The 13,111-nt window shown below is 48.1% G+C and overlaps 5 protein-coding genes across 5 annotated transcripts; 4 read left to right on the plus strand and 1 right to left on the minus strand.

Annotated features, from left to right (window-relative positions):
- Nucleotides 1-325: 325 nt before the first annotated feature.
- T069G_00086 (pyridoxal-phosphate dependent enzyme domain-containing protein) lies at nt 326-2,632 on the plus strand (the record flags this gene model as incomplete). Its single annotated transcript, XM_056167296.1, has 2 exons — nt 326-910; nt 965-2,632. 2 exons carry the CDS (start codon nt 326-328, stop codon nt 2,630-2,632), a joined length of 2,253 nt encoding a protein of 750 aa, XP_056032612.1.
- Nucleotides 2,633-2,760: 128 nt separating this feature from the next.
- T069G_00087 (sugar transporter domain-containing protein) lies at nt 2,761-4,671 on the minus strand (the record flags this gene model as incomplete). Its single annotated transcript, XM_056167297.1, has 4 exons — nt 2,761-3,977; nt 4,051-4,161; nt 4,217-4,502; nt 4,564-4,671. The coding sequence occupies 4 exons, from the start codon at nt 4,669-4,671 to the stop codon at nt 2,761-2,763; spliced, it is 1,722 nt and encodes a 573-aa protein (XP_056032613.1).
- Nucleotides 4,672-7,531: 2,860 nt separating this feature from the next.
- Nucleotides 7,532-8,455, plus strand: T069G_00088 (enoyl-(Acyl carrier protein) reductase domain-containing protein; the record flags this gene model as incomplete). Its single annotated transcript, XM_056167298.1, has 3 exons — nt 7,532-7,633; nt 7,711-7,901; nt 7,951-8,455. 3 exons carry the CDS (start codon nt 7,532-7,534, stop codon nt 8,453-8,455), a joined length of 798 nt encoding a protein of 265 aa, XP_056032614.1.
- Nucleotides 8,456-9,438: 983 nt separating this feature from the next.
- Nucleotides 9,439-10,488, plus strand: T069G_00089 (uncharacterized protein; the record flags this gene model as incomplete). Its single annotated transcript, XM_056167299.1, has 3 exons — nt 9,439-9,610; nt 9,683-9,896; nt 9,960-10,488. The coding sequence occupies 3 exons, from the start codon at nt 9,439-9,441 to the stop codon at nt 10,486-10,488; spliced, it is 915 nt and encodes a 304-aa protein (XP_056032615.1).
- Nucleotides 10,489-12,081: 1,593 nt separating this feature from the next.
- T069G_00090 (enoyl-CoA hydratase/isomerase domain-containing protein) lies at nt 12,082-13,111 on the plus strand (the record flags this gene model as incomplete). Its single annotated transcript, XM_056167300.1, has 4 exons — nt 12,082-12,391; nt 12,449-12,562; nt 12,617-12,736; nt 12,801-13,111. 4 exons carry the CDS (start codon nt 12,082-12,084, stop codon nt 13,109-13,111), a joined length of 855 nt encoding a protein of 284 aa, XP_056032616.1.

Below are 13,111 nucleotides of genomic sequence, written 5' to 3' on the forward strand. Positions count from 1 at the left end.
CTCCCTGGTCCTTACCATCTTCGGTATCTCTTGCAGACTTGTCGTCACTAGCATCGAACGTTGCCGTCCATTGGCTCACGCTTGGAGCTGAAGCCGGCGCAAATAGGAGTTGGTTCCGGCTATGAATGGAGATGGTTGACACGAGGCCAAAGAAGCAAGCTGGAGCGAGTCAAGATACCTAACGCTACATATACCAGATAAAATCCCGTCGTTTTTTTGCCTTGGTTTGTTGTTTCTCGTCTGTCTAATCCATCTCACACTGCATAACATCACATTCGCAACCTCATCTACATATCCCGCCCCTCTCTACAATACATACAAGACCATGACTCGCCGCCCTGTCTACTTCAATCCAGCTGCCAAATCATGGACCACGCCGTTAACAGATAGCCCAGAACTGGCATATCGCTTCCACTCACAACTACCGGCCTATTCGCAAACAAACTTGGTCCCTCTCAAGCATCTCGCCGAGGAGTTGGGCGTTGGTGCCGTCCACCTCAAAGATGAGACATGTCGACTTGGGCTCCCCTCTTTTAAGATTCTGGGGGCCTCATGGGGCACATTTCGAGCCACCGCCCAGCGACTTGGCCTTCCTCTCGATTCTTCTCTCGACTCCGTTAAGCAAGCACTGAAAAGCACCAAAATCAGTCTATACGCAGCCACAGATGGTAACCATGGCCGTGCCGTTGCACGCATGGCATCCATCCTAGGCGTCACTTCGCAAATACATGTACCTGTTTCCATGCATAGCGGCACCATCGATCTAATAAAGTCAGAGGGCGCTCATGTTGTCGTTTCGGATGGTTTCTATGACGCTGCTGTCGTCGACGCCCGAGTGGCAGCTACCCAAGACAAGACCGCCATTGTTGTTCAAGACTACGCCTCCGGTGACTATGTTCAAATCCCACAGGCATGTGAAGCAGCCCTCACTTATCCATTAAAAGCCTGCTAATGTATCGTGTAGTGGATTGTGGATGGTTACCTCACCATGATGTTGGAAATCGATGGCCAACTGGGATCTACTACCCCTGACCTCGTCGTAGTACCCGTAGGCGTCGGCTCTTTTGCTCAGGCTGTAGTGACACACTTTAAAAAAGCGGGAAAGCAAACCACCGTCCTCACGGTCGAGCCTGATACATCCGCCAGCCTCTGGAAGAGTCTCAGGAGGGGTGAATCATCCACAACCTCGGAAAAGACACCTAGCATCATGGCGGGGTTGGATTGCGGGACCCCTTCATCTATCTCATGGGACATTCTCCGCCACGGAGTGGATGCAAGCCTAACTGTTTCGGACTTTGAGGCTCATCAGGCTTGCAGCTATTTAATCTCTCAGGGCGTATCCGCAGGGCCTTGCGGTGCAGCACCTATTGCTGCTCTCAGGAGACTGAGTTCTTCGGATAGAGAAACACTGGGTCTGACCAAGGATTCAGTTGTGGTTGTGTTTTGCACAGAGGGCCCAAGAGACTATAGCATTCCTCATGATGTGGCGAGTGACGACCCTGTCGAGTTGACGCAAACTTTGGTCAGGATAAACTCTGCCAATCCCTCCATGGGATCTATTCCTGGCCCTGGAGAGACTGCAGTCGCCCGGTACATCTCTGCTTGGATGGAGCATCGTGATATTGAGGCTCACTGGATCGAGCCCACTCCAGGTCGGCCTTCTGTGGTAGGCGTCGCACGCGGATCGGGTGGTGGCAAGAGTCTTATGCTCAACGGCCACATCGACACTGTGACACTGGTGGGATATGAGGGAGATCCCCTCAATGGCGACATCATAGACGGCAAGCTCTACGGTCGTGGAGCGGCTGATATGAAATGCGGCATCGCAGCCGCCATGGTCACCCTGGCCAACGCAAAACAGCAAGGCCTGAGTGGAGACGTGATTTTCACAGGGGTAGCAGACGAAGAGTTTGAGAGTATCGGTACGCAGCAGGTGTTGGAAGCAGGTTGGAGGGCCGATGGCGCCATTGTCAGCGAGCCGACCAACATGGATATCCTATACGCGCACAAAGGCTTCGTATGGTTCGAGGTGGATATCCATGGCCTAGCATCTCATGGCTCAAGGTACGATCTTGGTATCGATGCAATCTGCAAGGCAGGTTATTTCCTCGTTGAATTGGATAAACATGCAAGCAATCTGACGGCACAACCCGGCGATTCTGTTCTTGGACCGGGGAGCATACATGCTTCCATCATCAACGGTGGCGAAGAAGTCTCGTCCTATCCTGCATTCACGCAGATCCAGCTCGAGCGTCGGACTGTAAACGGCGAGACACCAGAAACAGTGACAAAGGAGCTAGAAAATATCCTTGACGGCCTGGTTAAGACAGTCCCAGACTTCAAGTACAGTCTCCGGACCACCTTTCACCGGTCATCTTTCAAGGCTGCTCTTGACCATCCCTTTTCGCAGCTCGTTCGAAAGCACGTAAGCGTCACATTGGGCGAGGAGCCTGTCATATCAGGGGCACCCTACTGGACAGATTCTGCACTGTTGGCCGATGCTGGTATTCCGACGTTGCTTTGGGGGCCAAAGGGAGAAGGGCTGCATGGGAAACTGGAATATGCAGACGTCGAATCAATAAAGCAGGTCACAGAGACACTGACTGCAATTGCTGTCGAGTTTTGCAGCTAACGTTTGACACTTGGTATATAAAGGGTAAAACACATAAAAACAATAGAAACATTCATATATGGAACATTTGCATTATTACACCATTGATTCACCAGCCTTCTTCCGACTCTCTTGTCCATCTCATAAACTTAGGCGTACTCTTCAGCCTCAGCGGTCATCGCCTCCGTCTTTTCCGGTGGAATCGATGCTGTCAAGCCCAGAGAGGCAGCAATGGCAAACAGCCTTTCCTTCTCCTGCAGCGCGGTCTCATCACCAAAGACGCGATCCATATCCTCCAGCGTGCGGCCCTTAGTCTCAGGCACACAAAAGTATGTAAATACCAGGCCGATCAAGCAGAAAGCCGCAAAGAAGATGTATGTGCCCCACTTGAGAGTCTCAAGCATGTCGGGAGTGACAAGTCCAATAATGAAGTTGCACATCCAAGTTGAGCTGGTGGTGATAGCCATGGCCTTGGATCTGCTGCCCAGGTTGAAGATTTCCGAAGGGTACACCCATCCAATAGGAGCGAAGGAATAGGAGAAGTTAACGTCGTAGATGTAAATGAAAGCAATTGCAACCCCTCCTGGGACCTTGTGGTCGCCAAGGGCCGCGCCGTATTTGCCAACAATAGCTCCGACGATGATGAGGGAAATAAACGTTCCAGTAGCACCGCACATGAGCAAAGGTCGTCTTCCAACTCGGTCGATGAGGAAGAGGGCAGGTAGGGTGCTCAGAGTGTTAACAATGCCATAAACTCCAGTCGCCAAAAGCGATGTGGTGTTTCCAGATAATCCCAGCTGTCCAAAGATAGTTGGCGCATAGTAGATCAAGGCGTTACATCCCTGGAACTGTTGCAAAAACATGATGGCACTTCCAATAAACACACGCTTGAAGCTGGGCCATGTTGATAGAAGACCGTAGTATTCGGAGAAGAAGAGGCTGACACCGCTCTTGCCGGGGTAGTGCTCTCGCGAATGAGCTTCGTCAAACATAACCTCGGCTTTGATAGAGAGATACTCTTCTCTTAGGGACTCGGAATCAGGATGGACGCGACGGAGGCGGGCCAATGAGCGAAGGGCTGCTTCTTCGTTCTTTCGCATGAGGTAGAAGCGAGGGGACTCGGGATAGAAGATCATTCCAATGCCTAGGATAAGTGCAGGTACGATTTGCAAGGCGAATGGGACTCTCCATGCAGCTTGGCTCTGTCCAGTGCAACCGTTGGGGCCAACATCGTTTCGGGGGTCAAAGGTGGGCTTGTCAGGAGTGCCGCCTGAATAGGGAATATCGGGGGCACAACGGGTACCACCAATGTACTGGGTGCCGTATTCGAGCCAGTAGCTGACGAGAATACCCAGAGTGATGCTCACTGTAAAAGGAATTTTGTATCAGAAGATGGAATCGGTAGAATAGGTACGTGGAGTTCAGTATTTGAAACTTACACTGCTGTAGCACAACAAGCGTTCCTCGGATACCAGCTGTAGAAACTTCCGACATATACATAGGCACAATCATAGTAAGCATACCAACTGCCAGACCAGCAATAGCTCGTCCTACACTTCTTGTTACTAAAATCCGACCTGAAATGTTAAAGCATTCAAGACTTACCACCAAACAACATGCCGATTGAGGTTGCGCCTGACTGCAGAGCGGATCCGAGAAGGAAAACCACAACAGCAGCCATCATTGAGCCCTTTCTACCAAAGCGATCCGCGATCGGACCATTCATCAAGGAACCAAACCATGCCGTCAGAAGCAGCGTAGAGACGAACCACCCCTTGAATCCACTGTCTAGATAGATCCTTGGGAAGAGCGCACCGAAATTCTCCATTCCCAGGACACCTGAGACAACACCTTGGTCATAGCCGAAGAGAAATCCTCCGAGAGAGGCAAACTAATGTGTATTAGCGATGGTGTTGTTGATTCAGTCATGATAGCACATTTCATCAACTTACAGCTGAGAGACCAAAGATGTAAGGATTTTCACGAAATTGGCGAAAAACACCCTTGGTGGGCTGCTGCTGCTGCTGCACCACACTGACGTCTGTTGGATTGGGTGCCATCTTGAATTGCGCTTTTACAGCAGCTGTACCACAACAACCGCTGAATGAAACTGAGAATCCACAAGATACTTCAAGATATCCGGCTCAGATCCCGCCAAAGAGCAGTGGATCAGCGGGCCTTTATATCTAATTCTCTTCCTTAATCCAACCTTGCTCCCTTCTCAAGACACAATATGGGTCCCTGACTCTATGCTGACCGCACCCAGGGTGACTGTCGCCCTGAGACCCGGTACTGACTCTCCGCATTTCCCCCCTCTTCCTCGTGCAAGCTACCGAAACTAGAGTGAAGCCAAGTTGTTGCGCCGAACAAGCCCTAAACCAACTTTTCACGTTCCATGTGGGGAAGAGATCGTCGTCGAGTCCAATGGCGGGCTTTAAGATGGAGAATGCCACTGGAGAAGCGTCTTACGGAACTGTGCGATAGCGCGTAATTACCCCATAAAGATGGGTGCCGGCCCTTGCTCACGAATTGCCATGTGCCTTTGCTTGTGGGGGAATAACACGGAGAGTCGAGCCATTGAGTCAAGAAGTCGGAAGTTGCACGAGCCTGCTTCTCCACATCGATGACCACGGTAGTGGAGATTAGTGCCCGCAGTAGGCAAGGATAGAATTTTGCCGTACGAGTATCGCCCAAGGGAAGTGTCTGGTGAGGGTCACAGTGATGCGGCCAAGGCGTTGGTTGAACGGTTGACACGCGAGTCATTGCCGGTCAGCTCTACACGTTTTTTTTCGTCAAGATGGAAAACGCCGTGAATCGCCCGAAACTGGAAATGATGACCTTTTCTCAGAGACGAGTTGCAGCATTGATGATGGACAATGTTGGGGAATTTTGCGGAGAAGGCATCTTGCAGATTCCCCAGATTATCCCTCGTGAGCGGTCCCTTGCTTAGCCATTTAAGCGCGTAACCTGCAATTTGTAATCACCACCTATTGAGTTGCGCATCGTCATGAGGGGAAGATTGAGAAAGATAAGCCAAGGAGATGGGCATGAAGAGCGAACCTAGAATTATAAAGCTTTTATTCTCTAGAATGCATGTATGCTAAACTGGATACGTATCTCAAAGCTTGTTCATTGAGAACTTTGAAGTCCTACCTACATGTAATCTTGGGATCAAATGACTGTAATCAGATTCTATTTTACACGGGCTCAGCTACAGAATTCAGAATCATGTCGGTACTTATTCTCATGTTTATTGCTCTACCTGTATTTTATCTCGACTTTGCTCCTCCAGACTGTCTCAATTTTGGCTATCTCGTATCCGTATTATTTTTTGGTCAACCCATCTTTCGGATCAATCATGTCCTTGGGTGGTCCAACATCCACAATCCGACCTCCGTCCAAAACACCAAAGTATTGTATTTCCGAAATATATCGGGACGATAACCTGACGACAGCACCACATGATTCGCAAAATTTCTCTCTGGCGTTGCTAACTCAATCTCACCACCTACTGCGCTCATGGCTTCATCTAGGAGTCTTGCAACTCGGTAGCACAAGTTTGGGGTGCAGGCTGCCGGGTAGTAGTGCTGGCTGTTGCGAGGTAACAATGAGGCGGGGAAAGAAGGCCAAGATGAGCGCGTCCTTGGTTTCCGGCACGGCTGTAAAACGAAGTATCAAGACTGAATATATAAGGAGGTCTTGGCATATGAGACTCGAACAACTAACGAATTAGAGGACAGGTGTGAAGTAGGACGTTCATACATGGTGCATCGTGATAAACTCTTCTTCAACCCCGGTTATCAAACGGATATATATATGTTAGTATGAGACGTTAACTTAAATATCCAGTCAATTCTCGCGGCTCGTTGAACTGGTCTCACAAGTCCAATGGCTTGGGTCGTTGGATCAATGCATGAGTTAATGAGTTGTCTAAAAAGTGTGGAGAAGTTAATCCGGACTGAGATCTTCATGGTAAAGTCGACTAATGACGGGTTTATTTTTCCATTACTTTTCCTTTCTCTCTCTCTCTATTTGTCATCTGGGCTTATTTGGGTTACTAATAGCAGGTCAGTAGTATATATAGGAGCAGCAATATATTAATGAAAGTAATGGTAAAGATTCTAATGCGAGAGTAGATTTTTTCCCCATCTCAATATACCAACTAATTGCGCCAACGACTTCGTTCTTGAAGGTATGCAGCTGTGACAGCTCGAGCAGATGATTTCCATTGCTACCTTATTATGAAGACCTGATGAATTAGCTTTTCTATTATTGTTTTGGAACCTTGAGCAAACATGATGGGGCCTCCATCAGTCGTTCATCAGGTAGCTAACCCGTCAATCTATTCATAACATACTTATACGAAAGCTTATACGTTCGATAAACAAGCGTTTGACTAATAAGTCTGACGCCGTTCTCATCTTAACTAGGTTCTGTATGGTATTGTCCGGCATAAGTCGGAGAAAACGCTCTTTATCGGTAAAGGGAGAGTTATTGAGATTTGGCTATCAACACTTTGCACTGCAAAAGTCCGCCGCAAAGAGCTGGTAGTACTCACAGCTTAACAGAATTACTAATTGAAATACATTGATTGAGGTTCTGTATTGGAGCCTCCGCTAAAACTCCGCTATGTCTCTGCCAGACCTTCACCATTCTCCGTCAAAGTCCATGTAGATGGAGTTTGACGGCCGTGTGAGACAGTTGCATCGCTTTTAAGATGTCGGAGTTAAATAAAGTCCCATGAATTCCATGCTTTGAGATCAGGTCCGCTCTATCTTGCATTTGTCATGTATAGCCAGATATCTTAAGTTTGTAAAATTTTGTGAGACCGTTCAACGCATAAAAACTTGCCTTCCTCCCGCTATATATGTTAGAGTAGAATCTTCAATCTTTTCATTGGACGGTATTAGGTGTGATACGATGTCACTCCCGTTTGAAAACAAGTATGCTATTGTCACTGGAGGTTCCAGAGGCATCGGGGCTTCAATTGCACTGCTATTAGCAGAACGAGGCGCCAGAGGAGTGCGTTTTCTTGGGGCCTATGGCAGCATGTACTTGAAGTATAATTGTATCATTGCCTAACTTATCGCTCTTGCTAGGTGGCTATTACCTACTCAGGCAACGAAGCAGCAGCAAACGACACTGTGGCCAAGATTAAAGCTTATGGAGCCGATGCGGTTGCAATACGTGCTAATATTCTTGAAGTCGACATTGGAGAGACAATTGTGAATGGAGCTCTCGCAGGATTGAAGACGAATACAATCCATATTCTTATCAACAATGCTGCTCTGTGAGTTTAATCTGTGACTAAACATTGTATGATGCTGATGATAATACAGTGCCACATCTGAACATCTTCTTCCTATTCTACATACCACTGTCGAAAATTTTGATAACCTTTTTCACGCGAACGTACGGGCGCCGATTTTTGCAACTCGTGCAGTGCTGCCCTATATGCCCGCAAAAGGTGGCAGAATTATTAATGTGAGCTCCGTGACAGCCAAACAGGCGGCCGACGAGCCCGGAATACTTTACGGTGCTAGTAAAGCAGCATTAAACAGTATTACTCGATCTATGGCGAGCGCGCTGGCTGCAGAGAAAGGCATCACGATCAATTCAATAAGCGTCGGGCCCACGAAGACTCCTGCCATGGAGAACGCCTTAGCCAATCTACCCAAAGAGTATATGGAAGGGCTTAAGAACTATGCCACTGTTGAGAAGCGATTGGCAGAGCCAGAGGAAATTGCGGCAATTGTAGCTTTCGTGGCGAGCGATGATGCTCGTTGGATGAATGGTGCCAGTGTCCCTGCGAATGGAGGCGCGATTCTACTAGCAGAGGGTTAACTACTACTGAGATATTTCCAATTAATGCTCTGATGTTGAAATTGGCGACAACTCTGGAATCATACATGGTATAACGCGTCAATCCGCCGCCATTATCCTCAACTAGTATACTACTATAGTACTAAGTCCATCAATCTCGCGCTCCCAGCAACAGTAAACGCTAATTACATAGATAAACTTATCTAAAAATCCATTTATATTTTTTACAGTAGATATTAACTTACCTAATTGTTTTAAATGTATAGCTAGCTATTAAACCTGTAAGCCATGTACATGTTGCGCATACTACAGTTGCAACAAGCAAATGAATCGACAAGAGACCAAAGCCCTTCATTGTGAATGCAATGAATAGCAATGAAACAGAACGTCCACGCAAATACCCATGACAATAGCCTCTTCGTAAGCATCTGTCAAACATGTTTCCAAGACGACATGACAGCAAAATCCCACGAATCGAGCTTCAAATCTCCGAGAACAAAACACAAAGACGGACTCCAGATCGACACGAGTCTATCCGAGAGAGCCAAAGTAGGTCCAGCTAATCGAATGCCACCTAATCAACCTGTGCCACGGTAATCATGGTCCCGTTCATCTGGATTCGATCGGGCAAATATCGAGGACACCGTAATGAGCCCCTTTGCCGCCCTGCATGCTGCCGCCCTGCATGTCTTGTCGCAGCCAAGAGGGCGGCTCTCCCAAGCGCCAATTCACCTCAGCAGTAGCACCGGATAGAACAGCTTCCGGCATCAATGTCTCAGTCCATGACGCAAATCAAACTTCCACTTACGAGAAGACGGGATATTACATGATCGTTGGAGTAAGGCGAGAGGTTGATAGACAGTGTTGACGTCGGCATCACAACAATCACCCTGGACAAGACGAAGCTATATCACAGCCATGTCCCAGCACCCACGAATGACAAACTATCCTCCTCCCAGCTGTGGCTCTTTTGCCAAAGCCTTCCAACATTTCATATAGTCAAGATGAAATTCTCAAGTGTACTTCTCGCAGCGGCTGCTTCGGTGGTAAATGCCCAGCGCCCAGCCAGCGTCTCCATATGCGACTACTACACCACGGCGCTCCTCAAAGAAAACACGGCAGAGAACCAGCTGACGCTGCTCACAATCCTCGTCAATACTGTCGTGATCGGCAACTGTACGCCAATTCTCCTCGCCTCTCCACATTGCATTGACTTTCGTCTCTAACTCGTCCGTTCCCTCACTGCAGATACAGCCCCCAACGTCGGCGTCAAGGTGCCCGGCATCCTTGCCCCAGGTCAGGTCAACGGCAAGGCGGTCAATCTTTTGCCGTACTTTAATGGCCAGCTAGCTTCGACCAATACCGGTGGCTCTCATGGACAATCGGTCAACTTTCTCGATGGTGGCGGCGCAGCACCGCTCATGAAGAACAAGCCCTCCAACGACGACACCTCGAGACAATAGTATGTTGACACCTTGACCGTACACCAATCATTCGTCACAACCTGCTAACTGGGAGTGTACAGCTTCCTCCTCACGCATCTGTATCAATTCTTCGGCTCCCTCCTCTCCTGCTCGCACCAAGGAATGCCCGGCTTTCCCGCCTATGGGGGTCGAGCGTCGCTTTACCAAGTGCACAAGTTCATGGCCCTCGACAGCGCAGAACTGACATACTTCATCCAGCAGATTGCCCTAGCTGCGCAGTCGTTTGGTGTAGCCGCCTCAGACATTGAGATCGTGGGCAACGCCCTCTCCAACGGCTTCGGCATGCGTTGTGCTATGCCCGCCACGGTGATCAAGGCCCAAGGGCCGCAACTGCAGGCGATCTGTGTCGAGAGCGATTGCCCCTTGGCGAAGAACGCGTCTTGTAGCCTGTATGAAGCAGTGGTGGAGCCGTCCAAGGTTAATTCAACCGCAGCCATGAGTTCACACAGCACAGTGATGGCGACCGCAACCCAGTCGATGACAATACCTTCGGCTGGGGCAGGGACTGCCCGTTGTTTGAATGGCGCAGCCGTTGCGGCTATTGCTGGTGTCGCTGCGTTTGCTGTCTAGGAGTTGTTCAAACCTGATTGCCCTTTGAACAATGTGTACTGGAGATGAACACGATACCCCAGAGTACCCCGATGGATTCATTCTGTAGTTGCATAAATACAACTTCTTTTTAGCACACCAGAGCAGCTTTGTACATGTTCAGCCGTGGGTTTTATATATACCCCCGAGGCTGCCGACAGGATCTTGCTCTACTGCGTAAGTAAAATATTATTTCTTACGGGCTGCCAATGTTACATGTATGTTTCTTGAATCTAGAGACAGGACACCATTACCAAGAACTCGCTTCATTGTAATCTGCAGAGCTGCTCAACTATTACAAATTTTTCTTCTATGGTCGATTACAAATACCAGGGCCTACGAGAGGCCTTACAGTGCTTCGAATGCCTACTCAGGCGCTTGAGTGACGTACGTTGTATACATCTTAGGTGGATAGACTAGGTGGACTTCGGCTTGCATCTTGGGACTTTGTGATTCTGGCTTACCAATTAGCGAGTTTAGCGACTTACAAATTGTTAACCTTGCAAAAGACGACGAAGAATGGTCAAAAATTCCAGGGGCTATGTTCGCTGCGTTATGTATATGCATTTTTCGGTTTCTTGCAGGTAAATTCCATCAAAAAGAGCAAGCATTGTGACGGGCGCACGCGGGCAAGATTGCCTATGTACCCAGAAAGAGGGTGGTCCCGTCATCAGAGCATTTCGGGGGGGGGGAGGGTTGGCAGCAGTCATGTTCATGCATACACGTTTGACACTATAGTTGTAGTAGAAGCTAACTTGTCTGACCGTGATTTCATAGATATCGCTGCTCCATCTGTAATGAAAAGTCTTCTACGGTGCACTGTAATATACGTGAACGGAAGTTATGATTTGATACAGATTGCATTGATTGGACAAGATTTACAACAGCTGGAGGAAGTTAACGCGAAGAATATACAATATTTATTAAAATTAATACTATGTGAGATAATAATATGCCTTAGACAATTGGCTCAGAGACGGATGCAGTGCGCCTAGTGTTAGAGAGGTGTACTGTAAGACTTTCTTGCGTTCTTTACTATGGGCCCTAATCGCTCGCTATGAAGTAGAGATCGAGTGGAACTGTTCACCCAGATGGCATAGCTTAATATACAAATAGTGATTGTCCAGTAGATTCACCTTATGCAAACCTGTGGAAATGTACAATCTAGGACGAATTATTAATGCAGGTACTTACGAGTAATGTACCAACTTAGAAGGTCAGCGGAAGTGATTTCCAGTGAACGGGTTTGTTAGACCAGCTTGGGAATACGCTCCGCGGACATGTTTCACGAGCCGGGCCGCTCCTAGCTTTTTCTATACTCTAGGCATGATTAATCGAATAATATGTTCTGTATGACATATGAACGACCTCGATTCCATTCTCTCTCCACGAGCATTACAAATTAACTTCGCGTGAGTAATAGCATTGGCAGCTGTTGTTCAATTGGCTTCTATAAAGGTCTGTATCAGCCGGGACAAGTGAACATAGAAGTGCCCTAACTCTATTAGTTGTCGAATCTCAGCGACAAAGTATTACATTTACATACATCCAGCAAGCCAAATATTATCAGTTAAAATGAGGCTTCTTACTCTTATCCCATTGGCCATCGCCTCCATTATCCACACCGCAACAGGTGCTCCGGCAACAACTGCCCCTTCGTCTGTGATAACGACAACCAAGATCACACCTTCATACTGGCGTGCGACATTTTCAGATCCTCCATTCAATATCCAGGGCAATGCTTTCTTCCGCGACTTCTATGCCCTCGTTGATGAAATTACCGGCGACCCTAACGTCAAGGTTGTTGTTTTCGACTCGAATTCGAAATACTTCTTCTCCACACACGTGGACCTTATAAATACTCTGGACCCCGACTTGTACCCCGGTAACCCCTGATACTGAGATAGCATTACTCGCCTAGCAAAAGCTCCGGTGCTCACAGTAGCTGCCATCAGAGGCCGCACTTACAATGCCGGTGCAGAGATTGCAGCGGTTCTGGATGTTAGATTTGGGAGCAAAGAGAAAGCTGTACTTGCGCAGTATGAAGTCGGGTTCGGTGAGTTTTATCCTACTGATTTAACATATTATGATGCTGATGTAAATTCTCAAGGCGTAAATCCAGGTGGCGGTGGAATCGAGATGTTGTCCCACTTGGCTGGACGAAGCCGAGCTCTTGAAGTCGTACTCGGCAATGACAGTATTGACGCTGAGACCGCTGCTCTCTACGGATGTAAGATACCAGCTTGTTAATTCTTCCATGCCTAATGTTTGAGGATAATGCTAAATAATATTAGGGATCAATCGTGCAATCCCAGATGCTCAGTTCGAAAATTTTGTTGACAAATTTGCTCGCCGGGTAGCTGGCTGGGACCACTCTGCCATTGCTGCAGCAAAGAATCTCATCAATGAGCGCACCAGATTTCCTACGGCAGACGAACAGATAGAGAGCTTTAACTCATTCTTGAAAGCTGATGCCCCAGGTGGCTTGGTGGACAGACGACTGAAAGCCATGGCTGCCGCGGGAATGCAGACCAACCTAAATTTTGAAGAGAACTTTGGTCAAGAGGAGTTGAAGTTCATTGGAAGTGGGCCGTGGAATGCTTAG

This window comes from Trichoderma breve, chromosome 1 (genome assembly GCF_028502605.1).
Source record: "Trichoderma breve strain T069 chromosome 1, whole genome shotgun sequence".
Lineage (NCBI taxonomy): Eukaryota > Fungi > Ascomycota > Sordariomycetes > Hypocreales > Hypocreaceae > Trichoderma > Trichoderma breve.